Below are 14,882 nucleotides of genomic sequence, written 5' to 3' on the forward strand. Positions count from 1 at the left end.
TTACAAAAACAAGCATAAAATGTAAACACCAGCTGATTTAAACGTGCAAAAAATTGGAGATTTTTTGTTGAAGTATCTACATTTAGCAAGTTTTTGCAATGCATTTCTTAAAGATCTAACTATTAGTTTAGTCCCTTCATAAAAGGTTACAAGTTTGAATTGTAACAAGTGTTATGATCTACTTTTTTTTTTTTTTTTTTTAATCTTGTGTTATGATTTACATTGACTTCTGTAACTGTAAATACATAAATAGCAATGGAAAAGTACACATTGTGTGTCTCATTTTACAATTAGTAAAAGAAGCTAGTTAATCGGATCGGATTGACTTATGTAAATGTAAATATCTACGTTGACTTCTGTAACTGGAAAGAAGACATTCTGGAAGCCTAAGCCATAACGGAGGAAAAGATAGGAGAACCAAGACTAGAGAAGGCTTTGGCAGTCAGAACAGCTATGCAATTAGGAAAAGAAACACGTTGGTGGAAGATTGAAATGCACCGGAGGATATACAAAAGTTGAGGGAGTTTTTTGATCAATGCAATTTCTTCTTTATACGTAGAGAAAGAAATCAGTTGTGTCCTGAGCTAGCAAAATTCGCTTTGATGTTAGTTAATGATGTATATTGGAATACCAATTTTCTGGGTTGGATAAAAGATCAAGCACGAAAGGATTGTGAGGGCAGCTTATTCCTTTTGTAAAGCATGCTTATATTATCAAGTTTTTTTTTTTTTTTTTTATATTATCAAGTTAAACCAATACAAATGTCATCGTTTTGACCAAAAAAAAAAAAATGTATCTCATTTTACAACGTTGTTGTAGCTTTGTGCAATTGTACTTTGTCTGCCAATCTTGTCGGGTCAATACTAGCAGTCCCAGAACCTTAACCCATTTCCTCAATAAAGTCTTCATTTTTTGTCACTTGTTCTTTTGTCGGAACTCAGAATTCAGAATCCTCGTCCCCTCAAATTCTCCACATAGTATTCCAGGGTTTAAGACTTCACCTTTCCCATCCCCCAATTTCTAATTCCCTCCCCCACGCCCCCGCCCAGAAAAAAAGGAGAAAAAAAAAACACACACACACACACACAGAGGGGAGGAACACAGGGACATGTCTGAAATAATGAAAACATATCCTACCAATGAGTATTTGCATGAAAGGAAGCTCTTTTTCGGCCCAACATTAGAGACTAGAATGATTTTTTCGGTTCCAAATGAAATAATTCAATCAAAGATGAATAGAATAAGATTAATTGGCGGCGGAGGAAATAAGGTGAAGGGCAAGGCGGCTTTATTAGCTAATTATAGTGATGAAGGGTCTGTTCAAGGTGCCCTTGACAATTCCCCGATTTCGATAGAGCTAGAGCCAATTTTGAGCGAATCCCAGTTCGATCGGGTCATTGCTGAAGCTCAACAGCTTGAAGAACCAATTTTAATTGTATGGTATGCAGTTGACATCATAGATTTTATTTGTTTTTGGGTCTTGTGATTTGAATGAAAAAGTTGACTTTTACATTGAGTTGGCATTTTTTGTTGCATGTTTTTCCCAACTTTTTTCCGTTGGAACAATTGAACGTCTGGTCTTAGTAAATATCGTTTCTTGTCGATGTAGAGGCTAACGTAGTGCAGAAGGCAATCGGGTTGCTAATAACTTGTTTAAGCATTTTGTGTCCGTGAACTGGGTCAAAAAGTTATTGGGCTAGTCTTTATTTTTTGCTGTTAGACTATTGCTTTTTCATTTCTGGATCAGTTGGATGACTTCACTAGTTTCTATCGTGAAGAGTCCTCATGGTGAATTTGAGAATTATAGCTGAGGCAGATTCTATTGATTTTGTTGAACAATAATGGAATGCATGGACTGATAAAGTCAGTAGTAACTCGTCAGATTAGGATTTGCCAGATCACAGAGAGTGCACGTGGTGACAGTCGTAGAGTTTTGTTTAAATTTTCTGATTCTTTTCTTTCGTATCTTGTGATTTTGCATAATAGATTTTGTATCACTTTTTCCAAGAGTGCTACTTTTTTTTGAATGTGAAAATAAATTGGAACTATTGATCCAGGAATATATGGGATTCAGAAATATTACCTACGACATGTTCATGGGATCTAGGTAGTTGTGTCCTACATGCGCCTATATTCAGGATATTTACGTGTTGTACAATATCTGTGTTTCAAAATAACTTTTGAAGTTTGATCTGTTCTCTGTACCTTAGTTGGTTACCACATGTTTGGGAGGGTAAAAATCCTAAGAAAGTTGTTTTTTCTGATTATTAGAAATAAGTGCCTTTGGTGTTGTAGGGCAGGTATAATTATGGTCAACAGAGAAGAGACCTCATGTTTTACCATCTACAGTTGGCTACCCCAGCTTGCTAGATAGACCAAGTGATTTAAATATTTGTCTTCCTATAAATCAGTTGGAAATTGTGATGCCTGCTGTTGAGTTTGTTTGTTAGGAGACCAAGCAATCTAATCCTTCAGTTGCCCTAGTCAGATATCAGCAACAGATATTTTTAATAGTAGGACCACATTTTCAAAGTCATTTTGTTTCTAATTTCATACACGCTTGATATGTTCATAATGCTAATAAATATGGTACAGAAGTATAGAACAAAATGGAAGAAGATCAGTGCTTGATTCAAATATTGCATGAAAAGTCCTTTTAGGAATTCAGTTGAGTTGTGTATCGATTTCTGCGATGCTTTTACATGTTTCACATATGCAGTTACATGCTCACTGTCCTGTGGTATTTTGTTTCTTACCTGAGATTTATGCTGAGAATATTAAGCTTAGAGCATCCAGGATTATATTGGTTGCAGGATGGCAAGGTGGTGCAGAAAATGCATATATTTAAAACCGAAGTTGGAAAAGTTAGCTGCTGAGTATAATCCGAGGTAATTGATCTCATGTACCAAATTCTTGCAATCCGATCTTCAAACTCTGTTTGGTTTTGTAGGTGCTGGATCAGGTTAATTGGTTCTTCGCTTTCTTCTGTATTTTATAGAAAAGCATTGATGCACCTATCCTTTTGAAGACTTAATTTTGTTCTTCTTGGTATCAATTCAATGAAATCTTAATTACAGCAAGGTACTTTTTTGTTCTAGGTCAAATCCTGTGATAGTTGGAACTGTCCATGCTGATTTTTCTGCACTGGCCTCTTTTAAATAATGTTTTTTCTGATTGTTCTACTGCCACTAGTTGCATTTAGCAGTGTGACAGACTGGTTAGTCTTTGTACTTATGGTGATGAAGGAAGAGGTGGACTTTGTTTTTTGAACGTCCCAAGCCTACTTGTTTCATAAGCATTACTGGTTAATTCCTAAATTTGGTTGCCTGTAATGAGTTCACAATTATCTTGAAGTAGGATATCCCTCTTAGATTATGAATTACAAGGGATGCTATTTGCATCTCAATAAGATCCATTTACCATCATAAGAGATGAAATCTTAGAACTTGCTTTTAGTTCACTGCCAGTGGCTCATGCTTCTTTTCACATGCTTATCTTCACAAGTATGAAATGGCATTTCCTGCTTAACTCTGAGAAAATAACATCCTTATTGCAGCCTTTTCTATGAACAAAACAATTATCTAAGATTGCAGTTATCTCTCATTTTCTCTTTTCACCTCACTCATCCATCCAACCCCCTCGTCAGGGGCTCTGTCTATATGCCTCTGCAATGACAATTATTGATGCCTTCACTGATGCAGAGTACGCTTTTTCCATGTTGATGTTAATAATGTTTCACACAAGCTCGTGGTTCGAGCAGGAGTTACTGTAAGTTTCCCTTTAATGATAAAAGTTTTTAAATGCTGTTGACATCTGCTTGCCTCATCATATTAGCTGAATAATTATACCTGTTTCTCTGCTGTATGGATGCAGATTTCTACCACAAAATGTTATAAAACAATCATTTACTCTTTAAGTTGTATATACGAGTTCTGTGCATAAAGTGGTATTATTGTTTCAAAATGGATAAGTTAGCCAAATGAAACTGCTTCATTACTATGCAATCTAACTGGATGACTAAGAATATGCTACTCTCATGTACTAGACTGGAGTATTTCCATTGTGAGTCAGTCGAATTTTTTTAACACCCCATTATTCTGCGTAGGTTAGTTAAAGTTCAGACAAACGATTCGAATGAAATCTAACTGGACTTAATCTGCCTTTCATGTATCTGAAATGCGGCTTCCAAACAAGAGCAGAAAATGCCTACCATACAGGTAACTCAGTTTAATTACCCTGGAAATTGTATTGTCTTGACAGTTTCTGGCTTCAAACATTTCTAGAATTTTTGCAATGTGAATGATTTTAAAAAAGCATTGACAGCAGCTATGGAAGGATGGCCAGAAAGAAGGCGAGGTGATTGGAGGGCACAAAGCACATTTGGTGGTTAATGAGATACGTGAAATGATTGAAAATGAATACACCTTGTAATTCAATCCAGTCCCTGAGGGTATGCATTTAAACTTCATTCAACATTAGCCAATCGCACAGGAAAAAGCTGCATTCAGGTGTTTTGCTTGCCCAATTATAGGGAGATCATTGGCTTACTTTTTCCAATGCGTCATAGGAAGATAATTAATATACTTGTCCCCTTGTTTTTCCTATTTGTCTTCTCCCCTCGCAAAACCTCCCTCTTTTGGGGGTAGAAGGAGGGGAGGGGGCAGGGGAGTTTGCCACTTTTCGTTCTGGTTCTGTAGCTGGCTACATACTTACCCATCTTAAGAATAATATAGTGCCACCTTTCAGGGAAAAAAAAAAAGGAAATAAATAGTGCCACTCCTGTACTTACCAAGATTAGCTGAGGATGCACTGCATATATCGGTGGCCAGGATGTCCCATCTTCACTGGTTTATTCTTTCCTTTTTGAGTATTCTCATTTTACCTTGTTTTATGGAACCTTCCGCTGTCTGTTAGATTACTCACAAAAGATTTGCTGATAAAGATGGATCCATGTGTTTAATTCCACTCATTACTTTCTCTAGTTGATTTTACACACAGAAATTTTCTATGATGAATTATTATAACATCATTTATAGTTGGATTGCTGTAAAGCATTGTGTCAACTGTGTATACCTTGAAGTTTAGAACGATAAATTAATAAAGTAATGGTGATGGATTATGATAAAAAAAAAAAGAAAAAAAAGTTTCAGAAGTAAGTGTCCATGCAACAGGGCTGGAAAATGTAAAGAATCAGATCAGTAATTCATGCTGCTGCTAAATAGCAATTGATATGTGACAAACTGTCCATGTTGAATGGATATATATGCCTTTCCCAGCACGTCTGGTGCTTGGACAATATCTAATAACCCCTCTTATTTAATTTTTCGTTTGTAATTCATGGTATCTACGAATTTTAGCAGTTGAATCCTCTCAAAAATCTATAATTCAATAATAATTTCATTAATCTGAGAAATTTTTTTTATAGAATGGTATATCTACAACCGATAATTCCTTCCTGGAGAAAATTGAAAAATGAAACTTGATAAGATTAATTGATACTACATTCACTTTATGGCTTCTTCAAACCGAGAGACAGAGCGAGAAGCAGATAACCACAAATGATTTTTGCTTTTTTCTCTGTCTTCCATCCCTTTCACTTAAATTAACTCCTACATAGAAATCTATACAATATATAAAGAAGTAGAGGCAGTGGTTGGTATAACCTTTTTTTTTTTTTTTCATTTTTTGAACTTTCAATTATATCCTTACAAAATCTAATTTTTACCTTAATTACCTAATCATATTTTATTAGTATAACTACTTATAACTGCTTTTGCTTTTTAAGTATTGTAACTACCAAATTACTATAGCCTTATAAATCAAAGCTCCTTAATTAATTTATATAAATTGTATTTATGTGAAAAACAAAATTCATATGATACTAATTTGTTTTAATTGTTTTTAAATTGCAGACACATTGGAGGTGCACTCGTATGTCTAAACAAAAAAAAATAAGCACGTTTAAAATGTGCTCTGAACAGTTATTTATAGTACTAAGTCGCACTTAACTAGGAGGAGGGATATGAACGGTTGCAGGAAGCAACTGTAACCGTTCCTGAAGGTTCATGACTAAGATTTAGCCAAAAAAAATAATGTAAAATTCAAATTACATGTTGTATATTGTTCTTCATATTATGTGTGAGATTTACAAAATTTTGTTTTATAGTTATATGTTATTGAAAGTGAATTATATCGTGTGTATATAAAATTATATCTCGTGCATTTTGCATAAAATTGAGCCGAACGATTTTCCTAAGTATACAATTTTCCACTCGAACGATTTTCCTGACAACATTCGGGCCCATGTTCCGCTTAAGTAACATAAGTGATTGCGCCGTCATGGCAATGGCGGTCCCCAACCTCATGCACGTAACCTATAAAAACGCTAATCTCAGGCACCACATTAATCCCATGCAAATTTCCAAATTCCTCCACTCATATTCGTATGATCGTATCTATGAATCTATATACCAACCGACCGATAAATGATTCCATAAATTGGAAAGGTTGCCATAATAAGCAAAAAGATTTCCAATAATTGTACACGCAATAAATGAAATCCCAGAAAAATTCCCGAGATTCCTCCTTCATATCAATGCTAACTATCGTACACTCGTTCAATTCTGGTGTGTGTCCGACTATTTTTAGGTAGCATGCTTAACCAGAAAGTCTCTGATCTGTAATTGCTTTTGGTTTGTTCTTGTTTTCCTTTCCTTGTTTTGTTTTTCTTTCTCGCTTTCTCCTCCTCTTCTTTTGTTTGGAAGATCCCCGTTCCGCTTGGTCTTTCCGCTGAAATTTCTCATTTTTCTTCACCATTCTTGCTTTCCCTGGATTTTTGTTGTAAATTTTGACGAGAATGATCAAAAAGCCTGAATTTTCACGAGCCAGGAGGATTTCTTGAAAGCCCAACTGGATGCTATTCAATTACTCACGGTGGTAAGTTTCTTCTTCTTTTTTATCCAATTATGTCGTTTCAGCCGCATTAATGTTGCTAGGATGGTAATTAATTTAGGATATTCGTTTTAAATCTTTTAATTATGGTTCTTCATTATGTTATTACTCTCTTTTCATTTTTATTTTTTTTGTCCTTTTTGTTGTTTATTTTATCTGCATTTTATATATTTGCTCCTGATTTGCTGGATTGTGTTTATCTTAATTTTTGTGGGAAATTCTTGTTTCTTGATTTAGGGATTCGTAAGATGGTTGATGAGGGTGGGAAAGATGACTGCTTGCTGTCAAGTGGGAGACTAATGAGTGATTCTGGTGATGATCTAATGTTGGGAGGATCAAGTTGTAATGGGGATTTAATGAACAATAGTAGTATTCTGGAAAGTGAACTTGAATTATTGCTGCTACAGAAAGAGCAGCAGAGGCAGCGAAATCGCGACTTATTTGTTGGAAGTGCGAGGGATTTTGACATTCACAGGAGTGGTAGTGCTCCACCAAGTGTAGAAGGGGCCCTGAGTGCTGCTGGAAGTCTATCCAGGAATCCCAATTTTGCATCGCTTCATAGTACTGCTTCTAATACTGGTACTGATAGAGTTTTGACAGAAGAAGAGATTAGGTCTCACCCTGCATATTTAGCATATTATTATTCAAATGAGAATCTTAATCCGAGGTTGCCTCCACCATTGTTATCGAAAGAAGATTGGCGGATTGCTCAGAGGGTTCAGGCAGCGGGGTCTTCAGTTGATGGGACTGGGGACTTGACGAACAACCTCTTGGTTGACGATGGTGTCAGCTCATTGTTGCTGTCAATGCAGCCTAGGCTAGCTGTCAAGAAGGCGGAAGAGGATTTGATTGAATTAAGAAAGGCTGCAGTGAGGAACCTTTCACGGAAAAGCTCCACAGAATATCTGGAAGGGAGCTCTTCTAGTTCTGTTGGCCTATCAAAAGCTGGAATGGGTGCGAGAAGGAAGAGTTTTGCAGATATAGTTCAGGTAGTGCAGCTCGCATGTGTTGGAATTTGAAATTGAGCGTGCATTATTCTTTCTGTCATAGTTATTCATAGTGCTTTGCTTGATTTTAATATCATCATCTTTTAGCCATGTGCACTTAACTTCAGTTGCACTTTGCCCATACCATAACTGCCCCTGCCCAATGAGTTACTGATTGTTATGACTACCTTCATTGTCTTGTCTTCTTATCATGTTATCATTGACTCACACGTCATTTACTGACATCTTAGAAGGGATTCAACTGACTTAGTGTTCATGCTTCCATATTTTGAAGATTACTGTTCCATCTCCTATTCTATATCACTGGCAGAACCACTTGCAATGTTTATTTACTTGAGACAATTGGAATAATAATCACTAGCTGCACTTAGCCGCAATGTGCCACATTACCCCTAAATAACTTTTGCTCCATAGGCAAACTCCAATCATTACAAAGCTTTCCATCAGAAGATTTGGACAAGTAAATGAAGTCCTCACTGGTTGCTATAAACAATCAAGAAATTCTACAGTGAAAAAATTTTCCATAACAGATATGACTCTGGTACATTGATTTCTCCACTTGGAATCATTTCAACAAACAGAGCTTGTAATTCTGGAGTTTGAGCATAATGCTTAAATTCTGATTTAAGTTGTAAGCAGATTGCTCTACTCAATTACGTGGACCCTATCAGCTGCAACAATATTATGACATGTGAAAAGACTGAACAATTACATTTTTCATGCTTCCTTCGATTTTGGTGTATGTATGGAATATATCAGGGACATACCTAACTATAATCATGTTGAAACCCCAGCACTCTAATTCTTAAGAGGATGTAAGAATTGTCTTTTGTTTCCTTCACTGGTACTGTGATTTGTTTCCAAGAGAAGTTAGCAACTGTTTCTTTTACTATATGAAAGTTATACTGAGGAGATTTATGATAGAGAAGTTTCTCCCAGCTCCCTTGATTCTGTGTGCACTTAAAAAAAACTTAAAAAAAAAAAATCAACACCCTTTAATAGGGAACTCTCTCTCTCTTTCTCTCACACATGCACAATTATATATACGACTGTCTATTTGTTCGCACACTTTGTCCATCTATTCAACTGAAATGAGTGATTTACAGGAAGGATGTGGTCAACCTGCAACATCCTCAGGTCGTCTTTCACGGTCTGCTAGCCGTAACTCAGTTGGTGATATCTTGGATTCGAGAACTATATCTGATACCTATTCTGGAGTATTGCAAAATAGAGCAGAATCTTTTGATTCAATGCATCGTGGGCAACTTACTGCAGGCTTGTCCAGGGATTTAGGCCACCCCAGTGCTTATCCATGTACAACAGGTGCATCTTTGACATCTCCTCCAGGGTTCCCTGCTGTGGGTAGCCGAGTCTCCCTTGATGCCAAGAAAAACATCAGGGATCCAAAATCACAGGACCTTTCATCTCATGACACTGAAATTTATCATATTTTAGCTTCTTTCCCAGGATTAACTGTCAATAAAGTCAGCGAGGATGCTCCTTTAAGTTCTCCGACTCCAAATTGTCATCAGCTGAATATGCAGCAGCACTTCATTGACAAGTCCAGAGCTGAAAAATTGATCCCCGCTACCAATCATAATGAATTTTCCAGGGGGAAGATGGTATCACAGCTAGATTACGGGAACTTTAATTTAGACAGACAAGTAAATCTTCCAAGAAGAGCCTCTTCTTTAGTCAACCTTCAGTCACTAGTAAATTCTTCTGAGTTCACAATGTTGGACAACCCTAATCTCCAATATCCAGGTGATAATTTCTATGCTGAGGACTTCTAATGTCTTATATGTTGTGTATATCTATCTAGTCTGGTAATGAGCTAGCTATCTATATTCATGATGTCTCATAACACAATTCCCTTTCTTTTAAGTTTGAAGTTCTTAGTTTTTTTGTTTTATAATTTTAGGTTCACATTTGGGTAATGTTACTCTGAATGGACAAAGCTTGAGGAGGAGTGGTAATTTGGGTCTCTCTAACATTCATTCTCCAGACATACATCAGGCTCATTATTCAGAGAAACAGTTGAACTATGCTACACATGCAGCGGCTATGCCAAGAAATCTGTCTCACACAAGAAATTACACAAGCACTTCTCACCCTGATTTGCACCAATTAGAGAGAATATATATTGAAACATTGCTCGCACAACAGAATCAACATTGTCAGTTGCCCCTCTTATCTAAATCTGGAAGTTTGAATCTCCAGTACCACGGGATCCCTACATTTGGCCTACACATGTCTCATCAAGGAAACAGAATGCCAAATGCCATTCATCCTACAGTGGAATCTGGAGGTCCTACTTTTCAAAATGAGCAACCTTCACAGTTTACTATTGCATTGAAAAGTCAACTGGGGGGAGCTAGTGGGACTAGAATAGAAGGGAAGACCATATCACCATTGTTAGAAGAGCTCAAGAGCAACAAGGGCAGATCTTTGGAACTTTCAGATGTTCTTGATCATGTTGTTGAATTCAGGTGATTATCGAGTCTAATGGCTTGTTTGTTCTGTATCAAGATAAGTTATCAATACAGGTAGTTTTCTCTAGTTTCTTCTCTGAGTTCTACCCCCTTCTCTGTAATGTAGTATGGATCAGTATGGGAGTCGCTTTATTCAGCAGAAGCTGGAAACTGCCTGTACTGAGGATAAGATTACAATATTTCCAAAGATCATTCCTCATGCTCGAAGTCTGATGACTGATGTCTTTGGTAATTATGTCATACAGAAGGTAATTATCTTTACCATCCAATAATGGTAATTGATATTCCAGTTGTTGATGCAATTGTTACTTGGATATGCAGTTCTTTGAGCATGGCACAGAAACTCAAAGAAAAGAGTTGGCTGATCAACTTGTTGGTCATGTTTTAGGCCTCAGTCTTCAAATGTACGGTTGCAGAGTAATTCAGAAGGTTTGTTCTTGAGCTTTTCTTATGTCTTGAATCTGAGTGTCAGAACTTTCAGATATTTTTGAATGATTGAATCATGAAATTTGTGGTCGGGTGATAAAACATATTCATCACAACACATTCTTCTGACATCTAGATATCTGAATAATATATATCTTCTCTGAGAATACTTGGGGTATGAAGCACCATATATCTGGTCTCTAAACTCCACTAATCCAATAAATAGCCTCCTTGATTGAACAAGCACAGAAATTGTTTCCAAAGTTAAGCTTTAACTGTAAAAAAGTAAAAATAAAAATAAATAAGTCAAGCAACAAAGGTTTGAGAAGGAACAGAGAAAAATGTGAACACAGGTATAAATTTGATGTTTACTTCATTGCTTTTGAAAGGGGTTTTCAGTCAGGATGCCTAGAACACATGCAGCTACAATTAATTGATGAGGACAAAGTGAGGATGCTATCTGGAGGTCTGATGCTTATGCTACTTCTTATTAGGATTAAGTGGGTTCATATCATACTGTGCGTTTACACTGTATTGTTGTATGCTTGTTCTTGCATTACACCTCCTCAGTACTTATCTTACAATATTTATCATCAATGGTAGAAAAATGTGGATGGTGAGAGTGGAGAGTGAGTATCTTATGAGAGGAAGAGAGAACTATATACTCCTCTACCATTCTTGTTTCTGTCCTGGATGTCGACCATAGATTGACTTACAAAAGAAATTTTACAATGACATAGCACCACATGACCATTTACTAAAGGTTTAAATTTCCACTTTCTGTAATTGGTCTATTCTCCCGACTGGAAATAATTTACGAAACTTGGTACTTACTGATTCAGGCCTTGGAAGTGGTTGATGTGGAGCAGCAGACACGAATGGTGACAGAGCTTAATGGTTCTGTTATGAAATGTGTCCGTGACCAGAATGGTAATCATGTAATCCAGAAATGTATTGAGTGTGTCCCACAAGATCGGATCCAATTTATTATCTCATCCTTTTTTGGACAAGTTGTTGCCTTGTCTACCCATCCTTATGGTTGCCGTGTCATTCAGGTTTGGTTTTAGCTGTTCATCTTTCTGTCATGATCTTTCTTGTTCCTGCATGCCAATCATGTCTGATGTCCTGGTTTTTATTCAGAGGGTCCTGGAACACTGCAATGATCCAAATACTCAACATTTCATCATTGATGAAATAATGAATTCTATATGTACGTTAGCGCAAGACCAATATGGAAATTATGTCATCCAGGTACTCTATTACCTCTTTAGATCTATTTGTCTGTCTTGTCACATCATTCCAGTTTACCAATATTTTATTCTCTATCACGCATGTGGCTGTTTGGTCTTAAATTTTTTCCATATATCAGATTTTAGTTCCTTGTCATCATATAATAATTGGGGTTTTTTCTTCAAAGTACTAACCTGAACTGTATTGTTTTGAAATCTGGTTGTCTGTTTTCTTTTCTACTTTCTTTCCCCTTCACAGATACTTTTGGTTGTCAATCGTAAATTCTAGCTACTGGTTTTGGTCACAGACCACAGTGGCACTGTCTGAATCTTTTTGCTTACAAAATCAGGGAGAAAGTTTACGGGGCTGAAATTAGGTTACTTAATCATGGTCTAGAAGGCATAGGTTGTTCTGTGTTGGAAATAGGCTTCTTGATTACAAGGGAAGGGCTCCATCCCCTACCAATTGCCAAATACTTAAACACCTGGAGGCCATTTGTATTTAAAGCTCAGTAAGAGAGAAACACATTTTGGTGTTTCTTTTGTAACCGACAAAAACTATGGCCTACTTGTGAAATGGTTTCATACAAATATTGAGAGCTTGTGGAATTTAGCTGACACTCTATCTTATACTTCCCTTTCGTTCTATTCCTTTTCCAACTGAATGACTTAGTTTCTTCTTTAGTCCATTCAGATATTAATGACTACTTGCATTATGTTTGAACAACTCATAAATGCTCTGAAGAAACTCCTAATAAGGTAGTGGCTCCACATGTTTCTCACTTTGCCCTTAAAGTCCCATTGAATCATATGGCAGACTCTGTCACATGTTTGGCAAGCCCTCTCTAAGGCAGTAGCATATACTTTTCAACACATCTTAGTACTAGGACACAGCCGAACTACAACATTAAATTTAGGACACTGGAAATGTTAAAAGTTGAATTAGTTATTGAACTTCTTGGGTGTTGAAGCCAATTGGCACATTGTTACCTAAATTGCAATACACTTTTTTATTAGAATAGTTGCTGAGTGAAACTTATGCTTCAGTGCAAAATGTCATATGTTTCAAGCAAGGCTTCTTAGAAGGATCTGATACCGTATTAAATGTCAATGCTGTACTTGGTGGAAAGCAGGATAGCAATTTGTTTAATTGCTTTATATAGCTTTTCTGTCTGTTCCTCAAACATTTTGCATGAATGATGGTTTTTCGTTTTGCTATTAGTAGAAATCTTTTTTTTTTTTTTTTTTTTTTGTATTGAAGTAATGTGGTGCATTTGCTTTTCTCTTATGCTCAATGATGTAAACTCTTCTGTTCTTTCGCCTTGCTTAGCACGTCTTGCAACATGGGAATCCCCGCGAACGGTCTGAAGTCATTAGCAAGCTCGCTGGACAAATTGTGAAGATGAGTCAGCAGAAATTTGCTTCCAATGTCATTGAGAAGTGCTTAGCTTTTGGTGGTCCACAAGAGCGTAAAGTTCTGATAGATGAGATGCTTGGTTCCACCGATGAAAATGAACCGCTGCAGGTTGATTTTTAAATCTTAGTCCCGCATGCTAAGATTCAGCTTTTATCCTTTGGTTACTGAGCATTTGATTTGATGATTTGGCAGGCCACCTTTTGTTTTACTGACATATTTCTTGGTCCTTCTGTGCTTCTATTTTGATTTTTAGTTCTTCTTCTCTCAAGGCTTGAGAGAGGAGGAGGAGAAAATGATGCCATTTTTTCAGGTCATTCGTTGCTAAAAACACTTTCAATCGGCTAATGATGTCCTTGCAGGCTATGATGAAAGATCCCTTTGGAAACTATGTTGTCCAGAAGGTGCTCGAGACTTGTGATGATCAAAGCCGCGGGCTAATTGTCTCTCGTATTAAGGTGCACTTGAATGCGTTAAAGAAATACACTTACGGGAAGCATATTGTTTCTCGTGTTGAGAAGCTCATAGCAACTGGAGGTGAGTGAATACCCCGCCGCGTCTTCAGACTTTTTGGTTTATTAGCACTTCTTTTAACATATTGCTGTTTTTGGTAAAAGAATTCACCCCATGACATTCAACTTGAATACAGAGAAGCATATGGCAGTATCCTCTTCTTGAATTGAATGACAGAGAACCCCATATAACAAGATGGGATGGTGGCTCAGCCGCAGCGCCTTTTAGTTGATTGGAACCTCTGCTACTTGTAGTTGTAGATAGACTACACACTTCTTTTTTGCTTCCGTTGGAATAAGACTTTCATTTTGTCTTTTCCATCTGTATGTAGCCCTCTTATAAAGTTTATGCATAGTTTTTAGAAAGTCAAGAAGGTGTAGTGAGAGGAAGAATTTGTATCGACTCTTTTCCTCAACGAGCATATGTAAGTAACTGGGCAATTATTTGTAGAGAGATTGACTGTACATGATCGCTTTTCAATGATGGAAAAAGCTTGGTAAAAATGGCTATCATGCACTTTGATGCATTGGAACTCCTTATGCTTATTATGCATCATGACCGTTGGGAACTCCTTATGCACTTTGATCCAACATTTTTGTTTTTATTTTTTTGTAAGTAAGATTCGAACCATAATCTCTCACTTATGCTCACACCTTCCGAACTACTCAACTCATCCGTCCGCTCAACAGTACCTAAGTTAAATAACATCAGATTCTCCACTTTTCCCCCTTATTTTGGGGTGGTATCCATGGTTTAATATGCTGCCCTGCAGAAATACTTGGCAGGCATTCTTGCATATCGTGCCTCCGATTCAGAAAATGAGTGAAACCAAGTACAACAAAGAGACAAT

At 36.8% G+C, this 14,882-nt stretch overlaps 1 protein-coding gene across 8 annotated transcripts; it reads left to right on the forward strand.

The window, feature by feature from the left end:
* The first annotated feature begins 786 nt into the window (after positions 1–786).
* LOC113730789 (pumilio homolog 4) lies at positions 787–14,567 on the forward strand. 8 transcript variants are annotated; one of them, XM_072078756.1, is made up of 15 exons: positions 787–1,435; positions 2,797–2,888; positions 3,702–3,768; positions 4,111–4,217; positions 4,327–6,936; positions 7,189–7,940; positions 9,065–9,722; positions 9,880–10,447; positions 10,557–10,698; positions 10,772–10,879; positions 11,719–11,931; positions 12,017–12,127; positions 13,436–13,630; positions 13,882–14,056; positions 14,169–14,567. In XM_072078756.1, exons 6-15 carry the CDS (start codon positions 7,200–7,202, stop codon positions 14,195–14,197), a joined length of 2,940 nt encoding a protein of 979 aa, XP_071934857.1. In that variant the 5' UTR covers positions 787–1,435; positions 2,797–2,888; positions 3,702–3,768; positions 4,111–4,217; positions 4,327–6,936; positions 7,189–7,199; the 3' UTR covers positions 14,198–14,567. The 8 variants fall into 8 exon arrangements, with proteins under 8 accessions (XP_071934857.1, XP_071934861.1, XP_071934856.1 ...); XM_072078760.1 differs by having other exon boundaries at positions 2,814–2,888; positions 4,106–4,217; positions 4,324–6,936; XM_072078755.1 differs by having other exon boundaries at positions 2,814–2,888; positions 4,106–4,217.
* The last annotated feature ends 315 nt before the right edge of the window (positions 14,568–14,882 follow it).

The sequence above is a fragment of the Coffea arabica genome, chromosome 2e, assembly GCF_036785885.1.
Source record: "Coffea arabica cultivar ET-39 chromosome 2e, Coffea Arabica ET-39 HiFi, whole genome shotgun sequence".
Taxonomy (NCBI): domain Eukaryota; kingdom Viridiplantae; phylum Streptophyta; class Magnoliopsida; order Gentianales; family Rubiaceae; genus Coffea; species Coffea arabica.